Raw genomic sequence first — 13995 nt, forward strand, 5'->3', positions numbered from 1 at the left:
AAAATTTGAAGTTAAGCACAAAAATAAAAACATGAAGGAGAGTTTAACATCTTTGCCGGAGCTATACTAGGACTACCAACGAGGAAGAGAAGGGTCTTGTTTCAAATTTCAGTGGATTAAAAGAACCACAATAATGTACTCTTAACAAACAGTAGTATGTTGATCCATCGATTGTTTATGTCATTATATTGAACTAATGAAATCAACACCATATATGGCTTCGAAGACTTTTGCTCGTTTAAGTTTGTATCTCTTATATATTACAATAACAAAAGAACGAAGAAACTATACTATAATAAAAACCATAAGCCACAATTGACTCAAGACTTTTGGTCGTAAAAGTTTGTAAATACAATCGATATGGTGAAATTAGTTTTGTTAGATTTATCTTAATAGTCAAATCTTACTAGACATATACTCCCCCTGTCTCGAAATACTCGCATCAGTTTGATTCGACACGCTTGTCAATGCACAACTTTGACCACTAATATCTTTAATTGCGTATTATAAATACTAACATTTGTTTTTATATTACTATAAATAAAATAAGGTCAAAATAAATTATGCAAATAGTGCAAAAAGTCAAAATGGTGCGAGTATTCTGGGACGTAGAGAGTAGTCTGTACTACGTAGTAAGATATTACTCCGTATTAAATAAAAGAAGAAAAGAAGAGGAATGTTGTTATTGTTATAAGCTCATAATGCTGTGTCAAAGGCAACATCAGTGCTTGCTAACCAAGAACTCCCGTCAATGAAGTTGCCAACTGTAAACTTCGAGGCTTCATCCGCTGTAATTTCGGGCTTAAACCCAGCCCATGTAACTCTCTTGCTAATATCAGCTCCAGGCCCAGTGTTTTGATACTCAGCATAATAAATCGTGGAAGGGGGCTCAACCCCATTGACCCATCCAACCCAGCCCGACGGATGTAAAACTGGCCCAATAATAGATTGCATGATCAAAGTAGTGGAGAACTGCTGCCAAGGTCGGCCCAAATAAGTTGGGGCAGTCACCTGGCCCAAACCCGAGATAGTGCATTTTTGGATCGAGATCCCGGTGTTTTGGTTTAAATCCTTCCTACCTTGAGCTGTTATTGTGTTGAATTGTTTTGGCAATGGTTCCCTAGGTTGGATGTTGCAATTTTGGAATACTACGGCCGCGTTACCAAATATGAAGTCGATGGTACCTGTGACGGTGCATTCACGATAGAATTGGCGGTAGGAATGTGCGTAGAGGGTGTCTTGGTATCCATCGAACAAACAACGATAGTAGATAGATTGGTCTGATTGTGACCGAAATGCTACCGCCTGGTGCTTCTCGGCTCCTGCCGTGTTCTTGAAGGCCATATCCTTTGCAATGAATCCTCTTCCAGCAATAGCTATTACATACATTGACATTGTAACTAATGAGAATCATACTACTAATTGTATATTGGATAACTAAACCAGACAAGGCCATGGAAAAGAAAAAAAAAAAAAGACCAGACTTATCAGAAAAAACAAAAAGCACTAACAGAAAACATTCAAACCGTATTAGAAACGAATTTTTATATAAGACGGTTTTACATAAAAGACCGTCAGGGTGTTATATAAGTTAAATACTGTAACCTATTAGTTAAACAATAGAACTAATTAGTTAAGCACTGAAACTATTTAGTTAAACAATGGAACTAGTTCCTTAAGCAATGGAATCACTTATTTAAGCAATCAAAACATTATTTCGATAAAACGGGCTTGCACAAATGTTACCAAAAAAAATAGACCATATCATACCGAAAACTAAAAATCAGTTTAAACTTGGTGTGAAGAGAATAGAGCCTTACTTTTTTAAACAAAAATAGTACTTTTTTATATAATGATTTTTTAAAACATAAATGGTACTTTTTTTTTTTCCTATTTATCTTTTAGCTATTTGTCTTTTACTCTGACAGATATTCGAAAATACTTCCTCTACGACAATCAGATTACTAAATTTGCAATTAAATTGAAACTGACATGCACATGTTGATGGGCCACCGACGTAAGGCAGACAATCAGATTGCTAAATTTGCTATCGCGTTATGAATGTCCAAAAATTTGACATGATGTAATAGGTCACATGCGGACCCAAGCTAAAGCAAGTAAGCAACCCACACAAGCAAATAGTCGTAGCATTTACTTATGTTATTCATCGCCTTAAATTGCGGCCTAACTTAACATACCTCTATTTGATTGGCTTCCTCAAAAAAACAAACATACTTCCTCCGTCCCGAAATACTCGACCCGGTTTGACCGGTATAGAGTTTAAGGGACTTGAATTGACTTATTTAATTTAATAGGTAGTAGTTGATAGTGGGGTATTATTTTAATGTAGTTAGTGGGAGGGTGGGTTAAGAGGTGGGGTTGGGGGAGGGTAGGGGTTGAATTTTTAATTATTTTTTGTATGGAGTAGGGGGTAGGTGGGTTAATAGAGGTGAAGTGAGAAATAATATAATATTATTAGAATATTTCCATTTTTAGAAACAGGTCAAGTATTAAGGGACGGCCCGATAAGGAAAACAGGTCAAGTATTCCGGGACGGAGGGAGTAACACTTTTCTTTTGAACTTTCTTCTAGTAGTAATTCATTGCATTTGTTCATATAATGAAAAAAATAAGGTTAAGGTAAATAGAACAATGTAAAACATATACTGAGTACAAGGATGACTTTATGAATGTTGAACATGCAATAAAAAAAATATGAATGTTGTTCGAGTTGGGCTAGAGATTACGTACCAAAGGTAGCGGTAGAGAAGGTTGGGGTACCATCGATGAAGTTGAGATGACCCGAAACGATACTCTTATCCATTCCATCACCATACATCATCACATTCCAAACATGTTTACCCATTACCACATTCTCCTCGTACACTCCTTCCTTAACATATATCACATACCTCTTCTTACTCTTCAACGTCACCGCCTTTATCGCCTCCGTGATCGTCTTATACTGTCCGCTACCGTCCTTAGCCACCACCGCGTCCGCTCCCGGCCCCATCGCCTCTTCCCCTAACAACAACCGTCTCTCGGCGGGCCCCACCCAATCAGGAAACATCTGATCACTCCCATATTCGAGGAGTTTCCTTAAGTGGAAACTTTTAGGAACCTTAATACTATTAGAATTTTTAAACTTGCCTAAAATAGTTCCAATTTTACTCACAATAGCCAAACTATTACTCACCAGTTCGGTAGAGTTCTTCATCTTTAACCGTAAGTCCTCCACCAACGACGCCGTCCCGTTGATCTCCGACACGCCGTCGACACAACTCTCGAGGTTAGTCAAAACAGCACTAAGCCACGTCCGTAGATCGTTATCACTCTTCTTATTACTATTACTCAATGATAAGAGAGATTCTCCTAGTTGATCCTCGGAATCGTCAAACAACTCACCACAATCCTTTAACCCCTTAGCCAATACGGTGTCGTTCGTGTCCTTTGGAAGGATTGAACGAAGATCCGAAACCGAGTGCTTTGCTACTTGTAGAGATAGCGAAAAGAGGTTAGTGGGGTTAATAGAAGTGGAATTGGAGGTAAGAGGAGATAGAGAGGAGAAGCATGTGTCAGGGTATTGAGTTACTGAGCATACTACTTTTAGTGATTGAGAAGGAGATGAACTGGATGGCTTATCGATATCGCCGCCGTTGTCGCGGGTTAGTAAGACTCCTGCGACGGTGGAGATGATGACGGCGAAGAGGATGATGGCGGAGATGGAAATGATTATGATTCTTTTCTTAACTTTTTTCTGGAATGCTGCTTCCTCTGTTTCGTCTACTTTGCCATACCCCTTGAAGGATTTTATGGTGTCCATCTTTTTTGGATTGGTTTTAGATTTTACAGATTTTAAAGATATTAGATTATTATCAAGAGAGTGTAGAATGTAGGAAACAATGGGAGGTTTTTGTTTTTGCTTTTTTTGGGCGGGGAGGAGACAGAGTTAACAGCTACCCCTACCGCCCTACGCGCATGTTAGCCAAGTTGACATAATTGGAAAGTTGGGTATGGGCAGTGGAATGCATATTCGCGGAATCAAAGGAAAAGAGACTACTCCTCCGTCCCTTAATACTCGATCTGTTTTAACCGGACACGCATGTCAATGCACAATTTTGACCACCAATTTCTTTAACTAAATATTATAAAAACTTATAAAAATATTAATATTTTGAAAATATATGTTAAGATGAAGCCAACAATATATTATATCTAACATTTATTTTCATATAATAGAAATAAAATAGGGTCAAAGTGAATTATATGGATAGTGCAAAAAGTCAAAACAGGTCGAGTATTAAGGGACAGAGGGAGTATGAGTGGATGTGTTATAAGTTTGTACGAAATTAACGGATCGATTTGATAGTCGGTAATAGATATTATTAATGAGAATGACAATAAGTTGAATGATACTCCCATTGTCCCTAATTGTTTACCTTGTAGGTAAAATGTGCTTTATTAAGATTTTGGCCAAAATGTGATAAGGAAGAGAGGGTATCTTTGTTACTGAAGTATATAAGAAAATGAACTACTTTAAGTAACGCACTAAAATAAATATGGGGCAAACAAATAGGGACAAAGTGAGTAGGTAGGTGTCAAAAATTGGCTTATTAGCATGATTAGGACACATATTTCATGAAGATTTAGCCTTCGTTTGTTTCTAAATGAATATGATTTTCTAAGGGAAAATAGTTTTCCTTTATTTGTTTCCTTGTGGGAAAAATTACAAGGGAAAAAAATGTTAGCTAAATAAGTAATTTGAACGACTTAACTGGATATTGCGTAATACGAACTGAACCGATTGTCGTGCCGTGGCCGGACCACTATTCTAAAAGACAATTCCGCGCTACCTCCGATGCAGTAGAACACTTGCGGTTGCCCTCCAGGGTTTACACGACACCGAGAATTATGTGCACTCACAATCCCCGATTGGAGACCAGAATATTTGCCCAGAAAGAGAGGAATTTGAGAGAGAGATTGATTGTAAGTTTCTGTATATTTTGTGGAAATAAACGATGAATTTATAGTGAGGCTTTTGGGAAACTGTAACAGCAAAAAACGGCTAGTGGAGAAGTTACGGGAGTAATGGGGAACTGCAACAGTCATAAAACGGCTAGTGGGGAGTAATGACGTGATTAATGGAGCAGTTTCCAAAGTTAGTGGGTTGATTAAGTCAGAACCGCCCTTGACCAAAAAGAATAACCCGGCCCACAAAACCCACCCCACGCCCGCGAACCGCATTTTCCTGTCAAAACAAAATGAGCCTTAGTTGGTGCGGCGATGCCATAGCTAGCGCCTAGTTCATTATACTACGTATATATTTATTCCTTTCTGGAGGCTTGTCCCTCATTTAATTTGCAACAAAATAAAAATTAGCCTGTAGTAGAGTTGGCTAGTTTTTCTTGATGACAAACAAAACAATATTGCATATTACATGATCACTTAAATCGCAATAAGAAACAAATTAAACATGCTCAATTATTATTAGAGGCCAAGAGAGAAAGGAAAAGCAGTAGCAGGTAACCAATTTCCTCCAGCAATGAAATTCCCAGGAGTATACTGTTGAGCTTCAACGGTGTCTGTAATTACTTTAACACCCCTCCACTGTACACGCTTCGAAGTGTCAGCACCTGGACCAGTGTTCTTATACTCTCCATAGTGAAGAGTTTTAAGTGCAAAGTCACCCTCCCACTCATGCCAACCTGCTGGATGAACCACATCACTTATAGTCGATTGCATTATTATTGTCCTTGAGTAATCTTGCCATGGTCTACCAAGATACGTCGGAAACGTATTTTTCGAGGCTTGTAGATCCGAAGTGGCTCCGATTCTACATTTCTGGATCACGATTCCGGTGTTCTGATTCGGGTCTGTTCTTGATTGGGCCGTCACCATGTTCTTTTGGCCCGGGTTAGGTTTACGGGCATGGATGTCACAGTCTTGGAACACGACTGCCGCGTTACCGAATATGAAGTCTACGGTACCCGTAATTAGACATTTGACGTAGAATTGCCGGCTTTTGTGGACGTATAATGTGTCTTGGTAAGCTAGGATGTCGCATTGGTAGAAGGCTGCGAGGTCTCCTCCTACACGAAGTGCTACTGCTTGGTGCTTTGCTGGACCCGCCGTGTTTTGGATGGTTAAGTCTCGGGCTAAGAAACCGTCGGCGGTAACCGCTGCACATACAATGCTAAATCAATATGGGATCGTAACCAACATTTAAAAACAATGAGACAATTAATTTCGGATACAATAGGTCCTACGTATACTCAGTTTTGAATATTTTTATATTGTGAAGTATTTTTAAGTGGATAAGCTTTTTGAAAGGTTACATAGTTATCTTTCTACAGTATGATTTTGAAGGTATACGTTTTGTTTTAATGCATTATTACTCTATATATCAATTAAGTTTACCTTCGTCTTACAATATTTTAACAAAAGGTTTTTCACGTACAACGGCACAAGATAATGTTTTACCCACTTTTTTTTATAACTTTTACCTAGTTTTTTGTACGCAATAACTTTTAATACGTAGTATATTTTGATTAAATTTATATTATAAAAAAAGGTTGATAGATAAATATTTTATAGGGTTAAATTATTAATTTTATATATTATTAGTGATTTAAAGAAATATTTTTTATTAAAATGGAAAACTATCACTGGGAAAAAATAGTAAGAGCAAGATTAGCGCTAGTATAGGCTAAGACTTCCATATCATATTTTTATTATTTTTTATTCATTTTTAATTTTTCAGATTATTCTCGAGACCCTTTCAGACTTACTTAATTTTTCCACTTCACCCCTCGTACTCATTCAAGACTCCTCAAACTTATGAAAATAATAAAATAAAATAAAATAATAAAAATAAAATAATTAAGATTGAATCTAACTTTTAAACGTCTTAAGTAGAGTCTTGGAATTCCAAGGCTCTTGTTCAGACTTTTGTCATACTCTTCCACTTAAATGGGAGGTCTTAGGCTAATACTCAATAAGTCTATTGCTCAGACTAGCGCTAATCATGCTCTAAGAAATAGATAAATTTTACATATATATAAGGGTAACTTTTAAGCGCGCATTTTAAATTAAATTTTAATCCGGTATACAATGTTTATTGTACCACCATTTGTAAATATGAATTTCTAATATTTTAAATATTGTACACCAAGTGTTTTCCGATGAAGAAAATATTCATAATTATTAAATCGGCATCTCACTATACTATTCTAGAGAGACAAAATTGATTGTTTGGACAACAACGCTTGGAAAAAGCAGCCAAGCTAAAAGAATTTTCCTCGATGTTGTTTGCTTCTGGTATTAATTGACGCAACTTGATTAATGAGCATCTACTATCTTAACGACTTCCCGTATTAATAAGGTTTTAATCTAGTGGTTAAGACTAAAGGATTGAGTATGATAAGTGGCAGATTTTAATCTTTTTCTCCTGAAGAGCTCACACCAAAAAAAATTTGAAAAATCAACTTAACATTAGCTAATCAAAAGGACTGCTTAATTAAGACATGAAAATCAATTAAGATCTCTTTTTAAAGGAGTATTACTTTTGAAACTTTCTTTTAAAAAGGTGCTAATCAACTTTACTAAACACACTTAATTATCATTCCTTCAACACTAACCTCACTCACTCACTCTATAGCCTATACATTTCTCATTTTATCAATGAGAGGGAAAGGAGTAGAGAATTTTCTAAGGCTAATAAATTTATTGCTTCCAAGACTTTCAACTAAAACCAAATTATTGAGGAGGGAATAGGTGCGAATGAGTTATAAAGACAATATAAATCTATACCTAGTCTATGCCTAGGAACACCATAGATTATTAGAAGCCATGTGACATCTCATTATTAGAAGCCATGTGGCATCTTTCCTTTCATTCATCATTTTATTTTGTTTTTTTTTTCAATTTTTCTTTATTGTTTCTATGATTTACAACTTCTAATGCCTCTTCCACTCCATTTTCCTTATTCAGCTTCAAGTTATTAATAGTCTAATATACTCATTAGTCTCTTCCACTCCACCCCTTTAACATCCAATATTTATTCAGCATATAATTTTTACATTTTTCCAACCTTCAAATTACATCTCTATTTAATTCATATATTACCAAAAATCACAAGTATTCACTAATTAAAACTTCAAAAGACATCTGAACAACCACTAAACAACTGCCCGTTCTATAAACGGGCTAAAAAGCCAGTTATAAATAAAAAAAGGTAGACGAAAAAATTAACATGTGACTTATCATAAACAGGCATTTGATTTTTACTACTATGCCAAAACTTCATTAACAACATTAAATTATTTTCTACCTATAAATTATTAAGGATAAAGGATAAAGAGGGGGAAAAAGAAAGAGAAAAAGAAAGATGCGGAAATAATTTTGAACAATCACATGGATGTGTCATATTCGTATGAAAAAGCCAATTCAAATTATCTTTATCATGGAAGATTAGCAATAAAAGTCCGCCAACGATAAATTGATAATGACTCTTAGGCTCTATTTAACACGGATGAATCTAATGTTACTTATATGTAAGTTGTTTGACATTGAAAAAAGATGAGAGAAAATATCATCCTATAAATTTGAGAAGTTACTTTCACTATTGTTAATTGGGCAATTGATATATATTAGTGAATGGGGCAATTGATAGATATTAGTGTGAATTCTTTGGTGACTAATATGCTTATAAGTGGATATTGAAATTTTAAGATACCAATTAAATAATTAAATTGTTTGGTTAAGTGGGATTGAGGCTGAACTTGGTAGGGAGGACCCCGTGTTCGATCCCTCGCAATAACAATTGACAGGGGACTAGAACATATCCACTCAAAACTCGTCCCGAATCCGAATTAGCTCTAAGGATGAAACGAGTGGTACACCCAAAAAAAAAGGTTAAGGGGATACCCCACGTACCTTAATTAAACTCATATTTAACTAACCTTAACCCTTTTGATCAACACTAATTATCAAATATTATGTACAAAATCATTCTGATCAAGTAAAATTCTAATCAGTTAACTTATCGGATTCAACTCCTTTTCATTCATTGATATATACCAAACAAAACCCTAAAAACCTAGTGATGTATTCTTTTATCTCTTTTTAAGAAAGGAAAAGCAAATGAAAATAGGATAGTGATACATACATCTACCAAACTACTTAACTACCAATAAAATTATTAATGTGGGGTGATCTATACTATTCCTATTAATAATAATAAATATATAACATGGGGTGTATATATTAATTATGATTATTGAATTGAATAACTAAAATTAGGCTAGGTAAAGCTATGTGTTAATTAATGCATGTGCTTACCAACAGTTGCAGAATTGTATGTGGTGCTACCATCAATCACATTCTTCTTCCCAGTGATAATCGTCTTGGACCTCCCATCTCCAATAAACATAAGATTCGTCTTCTTATTATGAATATCTACATTTTCGTTGTACACTCCTGCTTTAATCCTAATCACATACCTCTTCTTACTCTTTACCGGTGCCGCCGCCACCGCCGCCGCTATCGTCCGGTGGTTCCCGGTCCCGTCAGCCGCCACAACAGTATCCGCCTTTACGGGACCCCCTTGAAGCATCCTTCTATCTACACTTGACATCCACCTTGGCCACCCGAACTCGTCGTGATCATGATCATGATCATTATTATTAGTAGAATAAAGTTGCCTCTTCTTAGTGGCTGCTTCGGCAGCCATATCAACGTCAGTCATGTTTGTTATCATGGCTAAGGCGTTACTACACATTTTTTCCACGTGGACCTGCCCGCTTTGGAGCGTGTCTCGCACGTGCCTATCGGCGTCCCCGTGGGAGAATCCGTCTAGGCATGTCTCTTGATCGGTTATGGCGGATGATATGAGCGTCTTCATATCATCCGCATAACCCTTTAAGGACTTACTGCGTGTTGTATTATTATTATTATTATTATTATTGTTGTCAGTATGTTGGTAGCTCAGGAGGTCCTGTAAGGTTCTCCTGAGCTCATCCAGAGTCTCATCAATAGACTCGAGACAGTCGTGGAGAGCAATTTTTTCGCGGACTGTAAGATTCTTACGAGTCTTGATGAGCTTTTTTACCGTGAAGTAGTTATGTTCCACGGCCAGTGTGGTGAGGTTTAAGGAGGCGGCAATGACATCTTTTAGGGTGGAGATTTTGGTGGTGGAGGTGGTGGAAGGAGCGGTGGCAATAGCCGAGTAGCAAAGGTCAGGGTATAGAGTGCTACTGCATGAGGTTTTAACAACGGCATGTGTTTCCGGGGAAAGTCTATGATCTCTTTGCCGATGAGATGAGCTTACTCCGACGCTAATGCCGATGGTGGTGGCTATGAGTAGGAGGGAAGAAAGAAGGGCTAACAAGAGTAATTTCTTGTGTTTTTTAGATAATTGCTTCATGATTATGGCCTTTCTAGCTTTCAATAATGAGTAGAAATGATTTTGTACTAATGTACTATGAATGTATATTTGAGAGAAAAATAAAGGATAACAAGTTAGTGGTTGTTTTGATGAGGAGGTAGCAATGGCCAATAGCGGGGTATATATTGGATTATTGGAATATTAATTGTGAGTTGAAAGTTCTTTTCAAAAAGCATATTGACATAAGATGCTTGGTGATTTTGGCGTAAATAGTGAAGTTTAAAGGAGATAAGTCATAGGTTATGTGTATATTTTACGTCATAATTAATGATAATATAAAAAATAATCAAAATAGGTTAAAAGTTATCAAAAATATATTGGGAAAAAGCTAACTGAGTGCGCGCAAGACCTTTTGATCTCAAATTTTCCAATTACTAGGGTAGTAACATACTTAAGAATAACAATAGGCTACAAATTTGAAACCCCCCTCCCTCATTTGTGTTTTATTTTCCTAAAAAAAAAAAAAAAACATCTAACATCCTCCTTTCTTTCATTGTTTAGTTCGTTGGGATCATACATTCATACTTTGACATACAAATTAATCCCATGAATGTAGTTGGTTGCCATTAATTAGGATGATCTAAATTAAAATAATTAACAACATGATTGAGATATTAATCTAATAATCTAGTGTTTAACACGGAGAGTCTATGTAGTGTAGGACGATAAGTCACCCATTCTAACATTCTTTTTTCCACTTGTAATTTATAATGACTTATAGCTCGTTTCGCACCTAAAAAAAAAATCAACGTCTATTCAGGTAATTGTAAAGAGAGAGCATTTTGCTTTACAAAAAATTTTGCACGAATAAGTTATACTTTAGTAATATTGAAATAATTTTTATCTAATTTTTTGTAACTTTTAACAGGTTTTTGTTGAACTTTTATATTATGAAAAATAAATGATAGGTAAATTTTAAAGGATTAAATATTACTTTTATATATCATTAGCAATTTTGAAGGAATACTTTTATTAAAAGAAAAAATTACATGATTAAAAAATAGATATTATATCAGGATCATTTTTAAGTATTATGATGAAGTTTTCCATTAGTTTAACCGCGGTTAACCATTCCTTAACAATAATAATAAATAAATAAATAAAACAAATCAAGAAATACTCCCTCCGTCCCTTAATACTCGCACCGGTTTGACCGGTGCGGAGTTTAAGACATTTGAATTGACTTATTAATTTAATGGGTGTTAGTTGATAGTGGGGTATTTTTTTTAATATAGTTAGTGGGAAATGTGTAAGAGGTGGAGAATGGTGAGTTGGGGTGTGAATTTTTAAATGATTTTTTGTAGGGAATAGGGGTGTAGGTGGGGTTAGTAAATAAGTGTGAGAAATAATATAATATTGGTATAAATTTTCATTTATAGAAGCGGTGCAAGTATTAAGGGACGGCCCGAAAAGGAAAGTGGTGCGAGTATTAAGGGACGGAGGGAGTAATTAAAAGAGATGTGTAGGCATTGAGATGCATATTTTTGCAGTAATTTTGTACGTAGTAATTTTTTATGACATGGAAGATCTAGGGAAAGTCATTCGTTAAACACTCCGAAATTTGACCCTTTTGAGAGTTTTGTCATGTATTTGAAAAAGAACATTCAATTCTCCATTGCGAGATACCTTGTTGATTGTTCATTCTAGACACTTGTAGTTTTTGTATAACACAATTAGTTGACATCTTTACAAAACTATGTCTAAAAAAATTAAATTGGCAAAGAAAATCACTTCGACAACATACTTGTATTTTAAGAGAAATTAATTCATTAGTCATCACCATTTTCTGAACATAATTTTTGATACTATGATACTATGTGTACTAACATGGGAAACATGAAAAGAATTTTTTTTTTTTTTTTTTTAACTTAGATAACCGTGGTTAAATATTTAATGGAATAAGTCATGGTAACAAAGAAGTCAATACCTTAAATGTACCATTGGCAATATAATTAAAATTAAGTGTATTATTGACAGAAGACAATAGTACAAGTGTACTAATGAGAATTTCCCTATTATTATAAATTGCCTTTAAACAAGAGTTTTTGCTTGCTTTATCTACTCTTTCACTGATTACTGAAAGTATAAGAATCGAAAGTCGGGAACCGACGAAGCTATTGAAATAAAAATACTTATCACGTTTAAAAGCATATAACTATTGATAGCTACTGAGATGCTTTCATTATTGGTGGAAAAATCAAAGGATCTCCTTTTCTTTTCCTTTACTTTCTTTACAACTTTTTTTGTTTTTGTTTTTAAGAATTAAATTTCCTCACAACTTGATATAACGTGGAGCCCCTTTGATGAAACGTTAACGAGATTTCCTCTCAATCCAATCACAATATTTTACTCAAGACGGATATATAGATGGTTGGTCTTGCCAATTGACGATTTAAGAGAATACTTTATCTTGCAATATCTGAAGTAAGGATCCTCTCCATTTTCTTAAATCAGCACTTGTAAATACAATGAAAGGAAAAGTAATTACAAACTTTTCTATAAGGCGGTCTTACATAAAAGACCAACTTGGTATCATATAAGTTAAACAATGAAACCAATTAGTTAAGCACTTGAACTAATTAGTTGCGCACTGAAACCAATTAGTTAAGCAAAAGAATTAATTAGTTAAGCAATTGAATCAATTAATTAAGTAATGTAACCAATTAGTTAAGAAATTGAACCAATTAGTTAAGTAACCAAAGTGGTCTTTCCGGTAAGGCGGTCTTACACAAAAGTTGCCGAAAAGTAATGGGCCGGGGTTTGGAATGTTCTTTTTAACTTGCATAGTTATCATGATATTAAGATAGAAAATAGATTAAAAAAAGAAACATAGATTACCTTAACATTAACGCCAATGTTTGAGTACCTATTTTCATTGTAACTTATATTACCTCCTTCTCTAAATAATCGTATCACTTTGACTTTTGTCACTATTCATTTATCAAGTTAATATTTTTTCTATCATTTATACAAGCTACTAAGGTCCTGTTTTTTTTTTGCTTAATTTCAGTTTCAGGATTTATTTCGCAGTTCAACTCAGTTACGGTTAAGATCAGTTCAGGAGCATTCAGTTCAGTTCAGGAGTATTCAGTTCAGTTCAGTTCAGTTCAGTTCAAGAGCATTCAGTTCAGTTCAATTCAGTTCAGGAGCATTCAGTTCAGGAGCATTCAGTTCAGTTCAGTTCAGTTCAGGAGCATTCAGTTCAGTTCAGTTCAGTTAAGCTCTAAAGAACATGGCCTAATTAGGGCCAAAGTTTAAAATTTGTGACCATATGAATGATAAACATGAGAAACATTATGGAACGGAGGAAGTATACACAATTGTTAACATAAATAATTACTTGATTTTATAGTTATTTTACTTTTGTTTTATATATTAAAAGAGAGGCATATCCGATAGCGACAATTTTCAGTTGATTTGATGCACCTCTCTTTTAGTACATGAACTACTAATCTACTATTTAGTAGTACTATAGTACTTGTGCGATGCACGACTTATAATCTCAATATTAATTTTGAATGAAAACTAAAACTATAGTTATTGACAATTATC

The 13995-nt window shown here is 35.0% G+C and overlaps 2 protein-coding genes across 2 annotated transcripts; both read right to left on the reverse strand.

Moving 5' to 3' along the window:
- Positions 1 to 296: 296 nt before the first annotated feature.
- LOC110787199 (pectinesterase 3) lies at positions 297 to 4052 on the reverse strand. The gene is made up of 2 exons (XM_021991774.2): positions 2751 to 4052; positions 297 to 1376 (listed from the first exon to the last, which is right to left on the reverse strand). The coding sequence occupies exons 1-2, from the start codon at positions 3820 to 3822 to the stop codon at positions 697 to 699; spliced, it is 1752 nt and encodes a 583-aa protein (XP_021847466.2). The 5' UTR covers positions 3823 to 4052; the 3' UTR covers positions 297 to 696.
- Positions 4053 to 5382: 1330 nt separating this feature from the next.
- On the reverse strand, positions 5383 to 10631 carry LOC110787198 (pectinesterase). The gene is made up of 2 exons (XM_021991773.2): positions 9339 to 10631; positions 5383 to 6178 (listed from the first exon to the last, which is right to left on the reverse strand). The coding sequence occupies exons 1-2, from the start codon at positions 10420 to 10422 to the stop codon at positions 5487 to 5489; spliced, it is 1776 nt and encodes a 591-aa protein (XP_021847465.1). The 5' UTR covers positions 10423 to 10631; the 3' UTR covers positions 5383 to 5486.
- Between the last annotated feature and the right edge of the window lie 3364 nt (positions 10632 to 13995).

The sequence above is a fragment of the Spinacia oleracea genome, chromosome 1 (genome assembly GCF_020520425.1).
Source record: "Spinacia oleracea cultivar Varoflay chromosome 1, BTI_SOV_V1, whole genome shotgun sequence".
Lineage (NCBI taxonomy): Eukaryota > Viridiplantae > Streptophyta > Magnoliopsida > Caryophyllales > Amaranthaceae > Spinacia > Spinacia oleracea.

Bases quoted from the DNA above. Each gene is read 5' to 3' on its own strand.
- LOC110787198 (XM_021991773.2), bottom strand. From the start codon at position 10,422: ATGAAGCAATTATCTAAAAAACACAAGAAATTACTCTTGTTAGCCCTT. The intron at 6,179-9,338 runs GTAAGCACATGC...TTGTATGTGCAG, and splicing joins ATACAATTCTGCAACTGTTG to CGGTTACCGCCGACGGTTTC.
- LOC110787199 (XM_021991774.2), bottom strand. From the start codon at position 3,822: ATGGACACCATAAAATCCTTCAAGGGGTATGGCAAAGTAGACGAAACA. The intron at 1,377-2,750 runs GTACGTAATCTC...TGTATGTAATAG, and splicing joins CTTCTCTACCGCTACCTTTG to CTATTGCTGGAAGAGGATTC.